Raw genomic sequence first — 17,181 nt, 5'->3', positions numbered from 1 at the left:
CTAAAACTACAAATTTCATAGAAGAAAACATAGGGGGAAAACTTCATAATATCGAATTTAGAATGATTTCTTGGATATGACACAAAAAGCATAAACAACAAAAGAAAAATAGATAAGTTGGATTCAAAATTAAAACTTTTGTTGTTCAAAGGATACTATCAACAGAGTTTCATAGGTATCCTATGGAATGGGGGGAAATATTTCTTAGTTAAGGGATTGATATCCAGAATATATAAAGAAGTCATGCAATGCAACCCCAGAAAACAAACAAGCCAATTAAAAATGAGCAAAGGACTTGAACAGACATTTCCTTAAAGAAAAATGCAAATACCAATAATCACATAACAAGATAATAAATAGCACTAGCTATCAGGGAAATACAAATCAAAACCACAATGAGATAGTATTTGACACCATTAGGATGATCACTATCAAACAAATAAAATAACAGCCTGGCTTGTGGTTTGTGGTTGAGAGTGGACCTGTGAACCAGGAGTTCATGGTTCAATTCCCAGCTTGGGTTGTGAGCTTGATCCCCAGTGTGGGGTTTTCAGGTGGCAGACAATCAATGTTTCTCTCAAATTATTAATGTTTCTATATATGTATCTCTCTCCCTGTCTGAAGTCAATAAAAACAAACAACAACAAAAAACACCACACACAGAGCTAAATATCAGGTTTTGGCAAGAATTGGGATAAATTAGAGTCCTGTGCATTTCTGGGAGAAATGTAAAATGGTAGAGTTGTTAGAAATGATATGGCGATTCTTTAAAAAATCAAACATAGAATTCAAGGAAAATAATACAAATTATGCTTTTAAAAGGAAAATTAAGGAAAGTGGGAAGAGACAGTGAGTTGACTCTTTCACATCATAGTAAAGATAAGAGGATAACTATAGATTAAAACCTCGCTTTCAATATTCCTCCCCATCTTTACCTCACTCTTCCTGTAACACTGAACTCAAAGCTGGGAGTGTGGGTGGAGAGAAGGGATCTGGCAGAGCTTAGCTGGTGCCCCTCACCTTTTTTCTGCCCAGCCAGCTTGTTCATCAGGTAGGATTTGCCTGTGCGGTAGAGACCCACAATGGCCACCACCACCACAGGCTGTGCAATGGCAGACAGGATCTTCAAAGCTTCTGGGTTAACCACTAGTTTTGTGCTAGTGTTCTCAATGAGGCACACCGGGCTTGGCATGTGCATGTCTGAGGCCATGTCCAGGGTGTCACCTTATCTGCAAGCAAGGAGATGGGATGGATTAGAACTTCCATTCTAAGTAGATCAAAAACTTTCACCATGTTCTTTTGATCCAGAAGATAGTCATGAAATTCCCCAACATGGCCAGAAGTTCTGGTCAACAGTGAGATGGATGAAGGGAAGATTTGTATTATTTTAGAAAGTTACGGAAGTGTAATTGAAGGAGGTCATTAAAAAAATATTGGTATGACAAGGACATCAGCATTTAACCGCTTTCATGAACAAAATCTTTAATTTACCATAGAAAACTTTCTTTTCAGATTCTCAATAAAATATTCATACTAGAGCCTTCCTGGTGTGGCTCAGTGGTTGAGCATGGGCCCATGAACAAGGAGGTCTTGAGGCTTCAGAACCTTGAAGTTTCAGTCTTGATCCCCAGTAGGAGATGCATAAGAAGCAGCCAATCAATGTTCCTCTCTCATTATTGATGTTTCTACCTTTCCGTCTCCCTCTCTCTAGAAATTAATAAAAAAATATAATTTTTTTATAAAAAATATAAAAAATTAAATAAAATATTATATACTAGTATATAGTATTTAAAATTTTATTTAATATATAGTATGAAATATATAGTGTTTAATATTTTATTTTATGAAATATATAGTATTTAATATTTTATTTAATATTTACTTGTTAATTTAATTTAATATTTATTTGTTAATTAATTATACTATGAATAAAGACTTTGGGGAATAAATGTTTCATCATTTGATGTATGCTCTTTGGACAATTTTCATAGATTTTTTGTTGTTGGTAATCCTCATTGGAGGATATTTTCCATTGATTTTGAGGGAGGGTGGGAGGAAGTGGGGAGAGACAGAGAGAGAGGAGCATCAGTGTGAAACAGACACTTGGATTGGTTGCCTCCTGCATATGCCCCTACCACAAACATTCAATCCATCCTTCATCCAAAGGTTAACACTGTAACTACTGTGCAAAAACAGGCAGGGCATTTTTCACAGAAATGAAATGTGTGTTTTTCTATTATTAGGTCTAGTAATAATTAATGCCGTTTTCTAATACTTTTTTAAAATCTAATTTATTTAAACAATACAACAAAATTTAATCAACAATATAGTTGCCGTTGTTTTCTACTACTTGTGCCCAACTCTCAGGAAGCATTTTAATCCCTCTGTTGTAAAATTCTTGTGATTTTGATGCAAAAAATTCGGTCAATGCATTTTTGAGGCATTCTTCATTATTAAATTTTTTTCCAAGAAGAGTTTTGCAAAGAACAAAACAAATGGTAATTGGAAGGGGCAATATCAGGGGAATATGCAGGTTGAGGGAGAACTTCCCATTCCAACTGGTGCAGTTTTTCAGCAGTGATTCTTGCAGTATGCGGTCGTGCGTTATCGTGGTGAAGAATTACGCCCTTCCGATTAATCAGCGTGGGTTCTTTTTCTCTTAAAGCTTGGGCTAACCTTTCCAATTGGGCACTATACACTGCACTTGTAATGGTTTGGTTAGATGGTAAAAGTTCATAATGAAGAATTCCTTTAAAATTCCACCAGACACACAACATCACTTTTTTTGCATGCAAGTCAGGTTTTGGCGTGGGCTGCGGAGCCTCATTTTTGTCCAACCATTGAGGTCACCTTTTCAAATTAACATACAGCACCCATTGTTCATCTCCGGTAACAATTTGCTCTAAAAACGGCAAACGGTTTTGACAAGAGAGGAGCGAACTGCAAATTGTGACTCTTTGATTATAGTTGTTGTCGGTCAACTCATGAGGAACCCATTTTCCAAACTTTTGGACTTTGCCAAGTGCACGCAATTGATTGGAAATTGTTTTTTGTGAACAATTTAAAGTTGTCGCGAGCTCTTGTTGGGTAATTTGAGGATTTTGCACCAAAAGAGCTTGAAGAGCTTCTTGATCAAAATTGGACACACGGCCTCGACCACTCTTGTCATCTAACGAAAAATTTCCCTAGCGAAATTTCTCAAACCAACGCTGGCATTTTCTGGTGCTAAATGCATCTTGACCAAGAGCACTACAGATGTTTTTTGCAGCCTCATTTGCTTTTCTTCCTAATTGGAACTCGTAAAGCATGCAGTGCCGAATATACTCTTCATCCGCCATCTTCTTAGCCCTAGTTTTGCAACAAAAACCAAACCAAACACAAACTTTTTCAAGCAAAATTTGTTAATTGCACTTCACACGTTCTGTAGATACCACGTGTTTGAAGGTTATGTCAATACAAGTCAACGCCAAGCAAAATTTTAAACGAATGTTTAAAAACGACATTAATTATTACTAGACCCGATAGTTCTTATTTTGCAGAAGTGAGGGTTCACAGAACTGTTTATACTGCTATTCTGGAAGTGGAATCAATAAACTTACATTGGCTAATTTGATAAAAATGAATGACTGTATGAAAAACATGACTAGGGACCTGTCCAAAGTCTTGATATGGGCATGTGCATGCAAGGTTCTCTATACATTAACTTTATTAGAGTCACAAAAAATTAGTCTCCGAATAAAATGGAGTAAGACTGCACATCTGCAAATAGAGAACGTTGTCCAAAACCATGTTTGTGTGTACATGAGTATGGTGTAAGGGAACAAAAGACTATGAAATATGAATTAAAAAGTCAGGAGAGCCTAGGTTGTTTGATGAAAAAATATTTCCAGTCATACACTTGTAGGTTTTCTGTTTTGTTCTGTTTTTCCATTTGGTAGAGGAAGAGAAGCATGAAGCATACAGGAGGGGAGAATACTGGGGAGGAGAGAGGAAGAGCTGAAAGGGAAGAGAGAAGGTTGTCAGACAAGTAGGTGATGAGTAAATTTCATGCAAAGCCAAGGAATTCAGAGGCAGTTTCCAGAAAGCAAGAGCAATTCTACTTGAGAGCACAGAGAGGTCAGGTGAACAAAATGTTGGCTTTAGCAATGCAGGTTCATTAAAGAGAAAACCTTTTAGTTATGTAGTGAGGCCAAATTATACTTGCAAGAGGTAAGAAAGAAGTTGGCCCTATAAAATTGCATCTAGTAAACTGGGGCTATTTTTTATTTTATTTTATTTAAAAAATTGTTATTTTTTAAATTACAGTTGATGATCAATATTATATGAGTTTCAGTGTACTACATAGTAGTTAGACATTTGTATACCTTAAAAGGCTCCCTTCTATGGGTCTAGTATCTACATGTCAGCATACGTAGTTATTACATTACTAGAGGTCTGGTACACGAATTTTTGCAGGGGTGTGGTCTTTGGCCAGCAATCAGGGCTCCTCAGAGCGTCTCACTGAGTCTGGATCTGGGCTGATCGGGGCCAGCCAAACAAGGGAAATGGCTGAGGGAGATTGGCCAGCCAGGGGATGGGGCCTGGGAGGTTGACCAGATGAGAGTGGGAAGGGCTGCAGAGGCTGGCCAGCTGGCCGGGGAAAGGGTTGCAGGAGGTTGGTCAGTTGCACGGGGTTGGCTAAGGGAGCACATTGACCACTAGGATGAAGCTGTTGCATTGAGCTTCTGCCTCCCCGCCCCCCCTCCCTCCCCAACCCCATGGTCAGGGAGCATCATAGCAACCGGTTGTTCTGGTTGTTCCAAAGTAATGGTTGCTTAGGCTTTCATTATATAGACTAGAGGCCCTATGAACAAAAATGTGTGCAAGAGTAAACCTTCCTTCCCCCAGCTGCTAGTACCAGCATCGCTCTGGCACCTGAGACCCGGGCTTCTGTCCTCTGGCCACCTGCAGGCACCCAGGACCTGAGCTGGCTGCAATTCATCAGGAAGGATGTCTGGTCTAATTGGCATATTGCCCTTTTATTATTATAGATTATTGATTATATTCTCTAGGCTTTACTTTATATCCCTTTGACTACTGTGTTTCCCCGAAAATAAGACATCCTCCAAAAATAATACCTAATTACAGGCTTCCTTCTGAGTGAAATATAAGGCATCCCCTGAAAATAAGGCCCCCCTAGCCTAAACATGAGAGATTTGGTCTGTTGATTCTGAAAGAAATGGAGTCACAAGAAATTCACCAGGAAATTCAGGAATTTGATTGTTATGAGGATGTTCCAGAAGATGATGACATGATTGTCATTGAATAAATGAGTAAATTCTTGATACTGTAGAATTCACAGTTTGTCTGGTTTGTGTTGACAACTACCATACTACCTACCGTACTACCGTACCGTATACAGGTAATAAATTTCCTTTATTTTCATTTAACAATAAATATGTACCATATTCTTCTTCATGGAAAAACAAGACATCCCCTGAAAATAAGACCTAGCGCATCTTTGGGAGCAAAAATTAATATAAGACACTGTCTTATTTTAGAGGAAACAGAGTAGTTTATAACGGCAAATTTGTATTTCTTAATCCCTTTTCCATTTTCACCCAGCCCCCATCCTCCCTCACATCTGGCAACCAGAACCTGAGTTACTTTTCAATGAGTAATCCACTGTGAAACAAAGTTCATCTATGATTAAAATTTATGGTGTTTCTGTGAATCTTCATCTTTCAATCTGACTTTCAGGTTTTTCTTTCTTCTTTTTTAACAGTGTCAGGTGGCTGTATACGCTGCATCTCGTTTTCTATGCTTCTTTCTCATGAAAATAACATATCTGTAGCCCTTTCAGTGTGTCAGTTGCAGTCAGAGCAGATTGAACGATGCCGGGAGCCATCAGAGTTGAGACAAGCAACTCAGTCTTAAGAAAATAGAATTAAGTTCCTTCTAGCAAAAGTTATGTGGTGCCCTGAGGGTTTGGCCAGAAGATAAGATTAACCTGCCGCTTAACATCTTTGCAACTTCCCCTTCCTGATCCTCCCCCATAGATAGCCCAGCCTTGGAATGTTACACCTTGGAATGTTATGCCGCCCTGGCAGTTAGCCAGTCCTGTGTTGCCAGATGCCAAAGACCCCTCTGCATAGGCAACCCTGCCCCCCTTTGTTTCTGCTGTATATATACAGCCATTTCAAAGAATAAAGTTGAGGCTTGATCAGAACCTTGTTTTGCCTCCGTTCTTCCACGTTCCTTGTTTGTTTCATTCTCTTAGGTGGTTCCTGCAGACCCCCGTTGTTGCCCCGCGGGTCGGGACAAATTGGCGCCCAACGTCGGGCTCCTGGGGACCTCCAATGAGAACGTCTACTGGAGAAGCCCTGGCCAGGCACCCCCCAGAGTCGCCGCAAGGACCCGCGAGTGAAGACTCAGCATTGGATCGCCACGGTCACGCCTGCTGTGAGACAGATCGGAGTAAAGGTAGGTAGACGATTTTTTCAAACATGATTTCAGAATATTTCACCCCTTTTTTGCTCGATTGTCATTATTGGCTCTCTCGGTTGGTTCCTTCCTGCCCACTAATAAGCACTCACTTGCCGATTTGGGGGAGAGTGAATGGTACCCATCTTCGGCTGTGAGAACTCAGAATCACTTGAACTAGTACCGTCTCCCAGTTTTCTTGGCGAGAATCCTCTCCAATTAGATCTACTCTTAAAACCTTGACCTTGCTTTGAACAAAAGGTCGTTCACCTCACAGACTCAACCACGGGGAGACCTGTGCACCTGAGGAGGGCAAACGGGGTCTTCTCGTCTGTAGAGGGTCTGTGTAGGCGGCTTATACCTACCGACTGTTTCACGCAAGCAAGGGAGTAAAGGGTAGAGTCGAAAAGAGAGTAATTCTGCCTGAATTTCTGGGTTGACGAGAAAATTCAAGCTGACCTGGCACGGGGTTTATACGTCCCGGAGGCTTACGTGGAGAAGGAACCTCTTTGAGAGCCATCTAATCGACCGATAATGAGGAATTCTTTAAGTTGTCATGAAATGTTCCTTGATGGTGTCAAGATTTCCCTCAGAACTCGAGGAATAAGGGTTAAGAAAAAAGGATCTTAGAAAAAGGACTCAGGGAGTCCCTTCAGGCACGAGGAATTAAGGCTAGAAAAAAAAAGGGGGGGGGGATCTTAGAAATGAAAGTGCTCAATGTTGAAGTCTATGTGATCACAAAATAATGTTGTTTTTTGTTGAAATTAGAATCTTAATATATGTATAGAATTTAAAATCTGTAATAAGTGGAACTCCACTGCTGAAACTACCTCTGATGTGGATAAATTCAAAGGCAGCTAGAGAGGGGTAGGGCCATCTGCTCTCCCACATTAAGATTACTTGCAATAAGACTACTTAATGCCTTGTTTAAAAATTATAAGAAAACTCACAGGGAAATGCAAATCTTGACCAAATTGGATATTAATTATTATTTCAGAAAGCCAAAAAAGAAGAAAAAAATTGAGATCTGTCTATCTTTTAAGCATGAAAAAAAATTCAGCCAGATCTGTTGCTGATGCTTCCCCTGAAGCAAGCAGAATATGGGGGAAGGGAGAGACATGAGGTGATCCAATATAGAAGCCCACTCTCCTAGTATATTAAATTAAAAATTTCCTTTCTTGCCATAAAAAAGTTTTAAAAATTTAGAAATGCGTCTGGGATATCTGTACACGAGTAAAGAGAAAGCTAGTATAAGACTAAATGCGCGCACGTCCGATTTTGGATATTAGATAAGTCTTGAACTAGCCTTAACTCTTTACAGGAGCTACAGAAATGAAAAACCCAGAACTGATTCTTTTTCCTGAGAAAAACAGTGAAAAAATCTTCTTGAAAGAAATTCAGGCTAATTCCAGCAACAAGATTTGCATTTCCATAATAAAGAATAGTTTTCAAAATGCTAGTGATCCTTATTAAAAAGTTAACTTTTAAGGCCTTCAAGAAAATAAGTAAATTTGTCTCTGTCATAGAATTTATCCAAAGTAAATACTTTAAAGATCTAAGTAGTCCAGATAACTGGCTACATCCTTTGTTGAGGTAGGAAAGGGTAAAGGCCCTTCTCCCAGCAGACAGTTAATATAGTGTCCTGCCAGTAGCCATCTTAAAGAATGTGAAAATTTACAGTCGAATAAACAAAACCTAGTTTCCCAGAACCCCTGGCAAATAAAAATTAAAGTTCAAATTTGCCTCATAACAAACCTAGAGGACAGAATTGAATCTATTAATTGATTATGTCTTGTATTTTTCTTAGAAATATAAAGTGTTAGTTGGTCCGAAGGTTGTGGGTTAGTGTTAAGCTGATTATCATAAAGTGTTATTAATCTAAGAACTACTAAATATATTTGACTTGCAAGCTTTAAAAATTCAAAGTTCAAATTAAATTAGGAGAAATTGTAGAGTTGTAGTGATTAAATACTTAAAGCATAAAAACTTATTTTTAAGAAAATAAAATATTATATTTCCTCTAATAATTAGGAATTCAAAATAAGTTGCTTATTATTGATCTAATTAAAAAGAGGATTAATTCTGTGATCTCCACCAAAAATTTTTCTATACAGAAACTAGTCTGAATCTAATTGATGTCTTGGGATGATGGTGGATAATAATGACAGGTATTAAAATATTTGAATCATATGTAGATATTTATTTGATGGTTTTTTCCATGTTAAAATTTCAAGGCCTTAACAGAGATGATTCTTGGAAAGCCCCAAGTAATACAAGAAATTTATTCTCTCTTCTTATAGGAAAACTTTTTAAAACAGATCTAATATACTTAAAATTGCATGGAAAGCCTTATCAAATAAAAATTAATAGATACATATTAAATATTATGAAGGTTTTTGCCTATAAGAAAGGCAAAAACAATATATTTCTTAAATATAGCCAAATTTTTCAACAGCAATAGAATTTCAAGAAAGACAAAAGCCATGCTTTTGAATCAGACCAATAAAATATCAAACCTATAAATTTTACTGAATAAGTTTCTTTGCCATTATTTTTTTAAATTAAAATTACCTACTTAAGTTACTTTATAAATTAGCTTTTACAATATAATCAATGTCATATAAATTAAGTTACATGAGAAGCCAATGTTTTATAAATAACTGAATCCTAACTGTATATGGCCGCCTACATTTTAATCAAACTAAAGGCAAGGCAACATTTGTGGCTTGTGAATTCAGAAATGAATTTGCTTTATTTTTAAAGTATTGCAGTCAGCACCTGTGCATTCTAACACAGAGAATAGTATTAACAACCACATTAAAAGAAATTTTTTATCTCAGGTATTAACCATTTTTACAGATAGATCCAGTTCAAGAAAGGCTAGATATACTACAGCAGAGGAGCAAAGGTCCTTCAAACCTCTTATATTTCAATAGAAATACAAGCTCTTATTTATGCCTTAACAAATTTTACTACAAAGCCCATCAATCTATAGTAATAGTACTTATATGGTAAGTATAGCAAAAATGATTAAAACAGCTATTATAAGGCACATTAATTCAGAGGAACTTTTCATTTAATTTTCAGTCTATAAAATGTTATTTGAGAATGGCAATTTCCATATTTTATTAGAAACAATGTCCTCAGAATATTATCCAACTTCCTATACCAACCTTAGGAATAAATTCCCGAGGACTTAAACCTAATCAAATCTGGTAAAATAAATGTCACTCGGTGGTGGATAGAGCCATTAGTACTCTTAAGATCATTTTAAAAACAAAAAAGGGGGAGACAGATATTATGTGTCACCTCAAGAGAAGCTCAGTCATACTTTTTATACTTTAAAAACTTTTTTAAAATTGTGATGCAGAAGATCGTACAGCAGGCAAAAGGCATCAGGCCTCCTGTACAATAGCCTCCACCGAGTCAACTAGGTAGAAGGAAACATAAACCAGAAAAGAGTTTTATCAGATTCAGTAATAATGCGGGGCTAGGAGTGGTTGTACATTCTTATACTAAGTTATCTAATCAAGTAATCAATGATGTCCAAGCCCTCTCTAGTATCATTAATGATCTCCAAGACCAAATTTACTCCTTAGCTGAAGTTGTTCTACAAAATAGGAGAAGGTTAGACTTACTCAGAGCAGAGCAGGGAGGGACATGCTTAGCCCTACAGGAACGTTGCTGTTTCTACGCCAACAAGGCCGGAATCGACCAAGACAAGAAAGTGGCGGAAAGAACTGTTCGAGAACCCTCTCTGGAGCGGACTAAACGGACTTCTCCCCTACCTTCTCCCCATCCTGGGCCCCCTCATAGGTTTCTTATTAGTCCTATCCTTTGGCCCCTGGGCTTTTCGGAGGTTAACAGATTTTGTAAAACAACATATTGACAGCATCTTGGCCAAACCCATCCAGGTACATTACCACCGTTTAGCAGTAGCTGACAATGAGCAAGATTATGAACTTTACCATCGCTCCCTCCCTGCGGGGACAGCATGATGACCAGAGGAATGCTTACCTACTCCTCACTGGGAGAAAGGTATGGATACCGATATGGGTGCAGAGCAAAGCATTGCAAGGGAAGGTCCAAAAAATTTTCCGACCCCCTCTTCCCAAGGGAAGGTCACGGGAAAATTTTAACCCCCTCTGGATTTCCCTGTGAGCATACCTGGTTTGCATAGAGGTTGGTATCGATACAAATCCAATTGGCTCTGCCTCTCCTCCCCAAAAGATACCAAGAGCCGCTAACACTGGTGGGCCTGGGAAACCTACGGGAGGAACCAGGTCACTACTCCCCCAATCGGTTAAGGCCCACCCTCATTAAAACAAAGAGGGAGGAGATGCTGGGAGCCATCAGAATTGAGACAAACAACTCAGTTTTAAGAAAATAGAATTACCGTATTTTTCGGACCATAAGACGCACCAGTTTTTAGAGAAGGGAAATGAAGAAAAAATGATTCTGAAACAAATAGTGTCCTAAAATATTTTATGTGCATTAAAACCCAACATCACAGTCATAAACACATGTAATCAACCCTGTAAAGTAAACAGCAGTATTTAGAACCATTTTAGAGCCGGGCAAGCACACAGAGACCACACAGAGCCGGGCAAGTAAAAAAACTTTTTTTTTAAAGTATATGTGTAGGCTATATTTGGACCATAAGACGCAGGGACTTTTCCCCCCCACTTCTGGGGGAAAAAAAAGTGCGTCTTATGGTCCAAAAAATACTGTAAGTTCCTTCTAGCAGAAGTTATGCGGTGCCCTGAGGGTTTGGCCAGAAGATAAGATTAACCTGCCACTTAACATCTTTGCAACTTCCCCTTTCTGATCCTCCCCCATAGATAGCCCAGCCTTGGAATGTTACACCTTGGAATGTTACACCGCCCTGGCAGTTAGCCAATCCTGTGTTGCCAGATGCCAAAGACCCCTCTGCATAGGCAACCCTACCCTCCTTTGTTTCTGCTGTATATATACAGCCATTTCAAAGAATAAAGTCGAGGCTTGATCAGAACCTTGTCTTGCCTCCGTTCTTCCACGTTCCTTGTTTGTTTCATTCTCTTAGGTGATTCCTGTGGACCCCCGTTGTTGCCCCATGGGTTGGGACAGAACAAGTTCCATCAAAGACAATGGTGATTTAACTGAGTCTGCAGACAACACAATGTTGGCAAAAAGAAAGACAACCGTAATGCTTTTCAAAGTCTGAGCTTAGCCCCATGTCTGCTGCTGTCTAATTCCCCCAAGCACAGTAGAGACGCTTAGGGATTGCTGCCACATGATATCAATGGATTTGAACCTCATCATCTGCCCTACACAGGCTCTGCTTCAACCTTATCTTCATGCTCATTGTTTTTTTTGAAAATGAACTGACCCTTATAAATCTCTCCTACCCTGCCCCAATCTTATCCTGGACTTTATTTCTCAGAGTACGGTTCCTGAAGACGTTGGGAGAAAGCTGCCTTAATGAGAAAATAATTCTTACCTTTTTTTCCTCCTCAGTGTAGGTTGCAGTGGTATTTCTTCTCTACCTTTCACTGGATGGTATGCTTGGGCTTTTATTTAAACTCTGATGTGACGTGGCTGTCCTGACTTCCTAAAGTACTTAACTAAAAATTAAGGGTTTAGAGTAATGTGAAACTGAAAGCACTGAATAAAATGCAGTAACTCAACAACCATAAAAGGAATTTCTGCAGGCTCTGAAAACTGGAGGGTAGGATTTTGTAACTAGTTCATGACAGGCCAGCCAAGGACATTTGGCTCAGGTGGACTAGAAAGTCTCAAAAGGACTTTCATAGAACAACCTGCAGTCACCCTATCTGGTGCAACAGGAGGCAGTCACACTGAGGGCGAGGCAGCAGGATAACAGCAGCTTACAGCCCACAGCCTCAAGGGCAAGCACTAGTAGAACACTTATATTCCCCAGCCTCTGTCTCTTGTGATTTTGCACATAAAATTCAACCCCAAGGACAGCGGAGACTGAGTTCTAACCTTCCCCTGTTGTGGCTCCATCCCCTCATTCCTTCTAATAAACTTCCCTCCTTTGTGCTTGCTGAGTCAGTCTAATTCATTGAATGACTCTAATCTTACAGTTCAGTTTGACCAAAGCTCCATTTCTGGTGCCTGGTGAGTATGGTCACCAAGATGCATCTCCCTCTTCCCTCTTTTAAGCTGGGTAAGGTATGTTCCTGGGAGAGGCAGGCCACAGTATTTCTCATTGCCTCCAACACTGAGTTGCAGAGACTAAATTCCTGCAGGCTGGGGCTCCCAACCCGCACCCAGCTCCACTCAGAGTGAAGGCTCTGGCTGATGCATAGCAGGCTGAGATTGCCTGGCCTGTTCACCTTTCCTTTGGCTCATTTGTAGGAAGGAGTTTCCAAGCTGGAAGAGGCAAGTGGGGAAGACCAGAGGCTACCACCCCTGCCCAGGGAGGAGCAGTGGCTCAGAGATATTTACCCAGGGAGAGAGGCAGTGCATATCAGAGATCTCTGACATTCTCCCCCAAAGAATTGATTTTATTGAAACAGTGTGGGAACTTGAAGAAACTTTATTTCTAGCAAATGACTTTAGAAAAAACACAAAAGGAGGTTTTCAGGGAGGAAGCAAGTGACTTCAAACGGTAACACATATCCACGTAGAAAAAGAAAGTACAGCACTAAGGGAATTGTGTAATTATAAAAGACAATATAAATGCAGATTTATTTTCCTTTCTTCTCTTAACTGGTTGGAAAAGCAATTGTATACTACAATTATATTGCAGGGCCCATGACATACTTAAATGTAATATATTTATCAACAATAGAATTCAGCTATGATACCTGATAGTAAGGTGAACTCAGGAAGAAAAGAGAACCAGAAATTCTAAGTCAGAAAGCTAATGTAACAAGCTCTATGCATTTATTTTTTCTCCCTCAGCTCTTTCAAGACATAAAATTATATAAGTGAATAACTTTGAAAATGTATTGTTGGGGTTGTTAACATATACAGATGTGATTTGTAATATATATGTAAAAAATAGCACTGAAAGGGGGAAAGGCAATATAATTTTCAGGAGTAATAGTTCTGAATATTACTGGAATTAATTTGGCAAAAATTCCAGGTATATTCTTTTTCCTTTTAATTTTATTGAATTTATTGGGGTGACATTGGTAAATAAAATTATATAGGTTTAAAGTGTACAATTCTGTAATACATCGTCTGTATATTGTATCGGGTTATGTTTCACCCAAACCCAAGTCTCCTGCCATCATCATTTAGCCCCTTTATCCTCTTGTACCTTTCCACCCCCTTTGCCTCTAGTTATCATAATACTGTTGTCTGTATATATGAGGGTTTTTGGTGTTTTTTTCCTCAATCTCTTCACCTCTTTCACTCAATCTCTCAATCCCCCTCACCTGTGTGGTCCTGGAGAGTATTATGCTAAGTGAAATAAGCCACTCAGAGGAAGACAAATACCATATGATTTTACTTATATGTGGAATATAATGAACAAAATAACTAACAAACAAAATAGAAACAGAGTCATAGCTACAGAGAACAGACTAAATTATATTCTGAGAAATATTTATATTCATGTCCAGGAGCACCACTAAGAAAACAACAGTTCTTAATTAATATCCTTTCACCTTAGGACACTGTAAAATAAGAACAAACTAAATCCAAAGTTAGCAAAACGAAAAAAAAAAGAGATTTATGTAAATGATATTAATGAAATAGGCAATGGGAAAATATACACACAAAAAAAGCAGTGAAAGCAAAAGATGGATCTTTGAAAAGATAAGCAATTTTGACAAACTTTTAGTTAAACTGGAAATGAAGAATGATAGGAGACTCAAATTACTAAAATCAGGAATGAAAGAGGGGCCATTACTATTGACATCACAGAAATAAAAGAGATTATAGGACAATACTATGAACTACTGTATGCCAACAAATTAGATTAAAAATGGACAAATTCCTAGAATGACACCAAGTACTGAAACTGTTTCAAGAAGAAATAGCAAGAAGAAGAAGACGACGAAGATGAAGAAGAAGAAGAAGAAGAAGAAGAAGAAGAAGAAGAAGAAGAAGAAGAAATAGCTCATGTGAATAGACTTGTAGTAACAAGAGGTTGAAAACTACCACCAAGAAAAGCTCAGGCTCAAATGGCTTCACCGGTGATTTCTACCAAATACTCATTCCTTACAAACTTAGCCAAAAATATAAAATTTCCTTAATGTCATTTTACCACATATTTTCTTTCTCTGTCTAAACTATTTGAGAGTTACAGACATAATGCCTCAATAATCTACTATATATTTCCTTTAAAAAATTAGGAAAGAGTAATTTTTAAAGAAAATACAACTTCTGCTTCCAATTATTATAGTCCATTTCCTTCTATATTAGCAATTTGCTGATGTCTGTGTAAATAGTCTGTTTGGTTGTGTGAAGCACGTGTTCGTGATGAACAAGTTGTTTGTCTCACAGAACTTTATGAGCTGTTTTCCTGCTTTGTTTCTGACCCCCACTCCAAATTTTCCAGTGACATTTGATTCTGCTTTATTTTCTACTTGTGCCTTCTAGTCACTGATTGTTATCAGCATGTCTTGTTTTGAATTTCTTCTTATACACTTGCATAAAAGCATTCAATTTCATTTTATTCATCTCAGTAAAATTAAAAAGGAAGAGAGGGAAAACAGCAATGGTTTAGCACTTCCTTTTGCTGTGCAGTGTGGTGGGTCCTAATCCCACATGTGCTGGTTCCCTTTGTTGAAGCAGAGGCACTCCATCTTGCTACCTTAATCTCTATTCTGTAAAAACTGCTGTTTGAAACTTTAACCCTGCTCTTCTTGGCTTCTATTAATATGCTTGCTTGCTTGAATAATAGGGAACATAAGCTCAACTATCTTACCTTGCAAGCTGCTCTGCCGCCATCCCTGGCTACTCGCCTAAACAGGTGTCCTCCAGTTATCTGAAAATATACCATGCTCAAGGCTACTGAGTTGTGCTGTGCTCAAGGTTACAAGCTGCCTGGAAAACACCTACATAAAGCTCTTTGTAAAGTCTGCAAAAGGTCCAGAAAACCCATATTTGGGAGACAAAGGGACTGGAGGAAGGAATAAAGGGAAAACTTCCTCCATACTGTTTCAGTCTCCGGAGGTTACTCCTCTGAGACCGCTATCATAATAAAGGCTCTAAATTAATTAATTTGGCTTACTAATGCATCTTATGTTTGAGAAATGGAAAATAACTGACCCTGCCTGGAGGGTAGAAAGTTGCTACTCACCCCTCCCGGACCTGAAGGCTAAGTCAACAGTCTGGGTTAGTTAAAGCTGAAGGCCAAGTTAACAGTCTGGGTTAGTCAAGGCTGAAGGCCAAATCAGCAGTCTGGGATAGTCAAGGCTAAGATAGCAGAACAAACCAAGGAGGGAGATTAGGCCATCTGGCTGATGCATGCAATCACAAGGTTAAGACCACCACCCCCCCTTGTTTGGAATGTGCTTATTTGAAGAATGCTTAAAAAGAGAGAGACCGCTTTGTAACCGCTGCTGCTTCTGGCCGCACCATTGCCACGGCGGCAGCCCAGATTCGAATCTGTAATAAATTTGTAATTAGACTCCGCAATTGGCTAGTTGGAGTTATTTCCCGGGTAGGGGTCTCTGCCTCTTCGGTGGTCTCGCCTCCATTCAACAATGTTCAGCTCGCTCATTTACAATATAACAGTGTCACAATCACCAAATGCCTAGTAAAAGCAAACACTGCTATGGTTCTAAACTCTTTATAAGTGTCATCAACTAAATTCAACTTATTCTTCAGTACCTGCATATAATGTAGGCTTTATTATTTGCATTTCACACACCAGTAAATACAGTTTAAAGATATTTAATATTTTTGTTTTTTTGTTTTTAATTTTTTGAGAGAGAGGAAGGGAGGGGGAAAGGGAAAGAATGTGAGAGCAGAACATGGGCAAATGTCCTGACTTGGAATTGAACCTGCAACTTTTTTGTTTTGTTTTGTTTTGTTTTTTGTTAATCCTCACTGAGGACATTTTCTCACTGATCTTTTTTAGAGAGAATGGGAGAGGGAAAAACATTGAGGTGAGAGAAACACAGCGATTGTTTGCCTCCTGCATGCATCCTGATCAGGGCTTGGCCAGGGAGCAGCCTGCAACCAAGGTATGTGCTTTTGACTGTAATCAGACCCATCTGCAGGCTGACCCTCTATCCACTGAGCCAAATTGACTAGGCTGAATTTAAATTGATTTCAGAGAAGAGAAGAAGGGTGAGGGAGATACAGAAACATCAATGAAGAGAGAGAATCATTGATTAGCTGCCTCCTGCACAACCTCTCCTGGGCTTCCTTCACTGGAATGGAACCTGGGATCCTTCAGTCTGCAGGCTTATGCTCTATCCACTAAGGCAAACTGGCTAGGGCAGAACCTACAACTTTTTGCTTCACAGTACAACACCTGACCAACTGAGCCACAGTAGCCAGGGCTAATGGTTTGTTAATAGCAGTTCATCGAATGACAAGGCCCTGGTGATTGATTTGGGATTTCCTCAAGTGATGAGTACTTACTCAAATGATGAGTATTTAGAGGAAGGTCAAATTAGGTTCATCCATGGCTCTGTGTTTGCAAATGTGGACTGAAATACTGGTGCTTCGAGTCTCCCTTTATCCTCACTGCCTATGACAGTCTGATAGCCCTTTTGCCAATTCAAAGTCTCCGGCTCTTATTTTTCTCAT

The 17,181-nt window shown here is 38.9% G+C and overlaps 1 protein-coding gene across 5 annotated transcripts in view; it reads right to left on the bottom strand.

The window, feature by feature from the left end:
* LOC118724006 (guanylate-binding protein 1-like) overlaps positions 1 to 17,181 on the bottom strand; it is a 133,059-nt gene that overhangs the window by 11,478 nt on the left and 104,400 nt on the right. For 3 of the 5 annotated variants that reach the window (XM_045584373.1, XM_036446857.2, XM_045584371.1), the window contains exons 1-2: positions 11,942 to 12,096; positions 1,021 to 1,229 (exon numbers count right to left, since the gene is read on the bottom strand). The exons of the other annotated variants lie outside the window; for them this stretch is intronic. In XM_045584373.1, the coding sequence (XP_045440329.1) occupies positions 1,021 to 1,210 (190 nt within the window). In that variant the 5' untranslated portion in view covers positions 1,211 to 1,229; positions 11,942 to 12,096. Of the gene's footprint in view, positions 1 to 1,020; positions 1,230 to 11,941; positions 12,097 to 17,181 lie in introns of those variants that run through there. 5 annotated transcript variants of the gene reach the window in all.

The sequence above is a fragment of the Pipistrellus kuhlii genome, unplaced genomic scaffold, assembly GCF_014108245.1.
Source record: "Pipistrellus kuhlii isolate mPipKuh1 unplaced genomic scaffold, mPipKuh1.p scaffold_m20_p_2, whole genome shotgun sequence".
In the NCBI taxonomy this organism is placed as follows: Eukaryota; Metazoa; Chordata; class Mammalia; order Chiroptera; family Vespertilionidae; genus Pipistrellus; species Pipistrellus kuhlii.
Note: the sequence above shows the minus strand (reverse complement) of the source record. Positions and strands in the feature narration are given on the sequence as shown.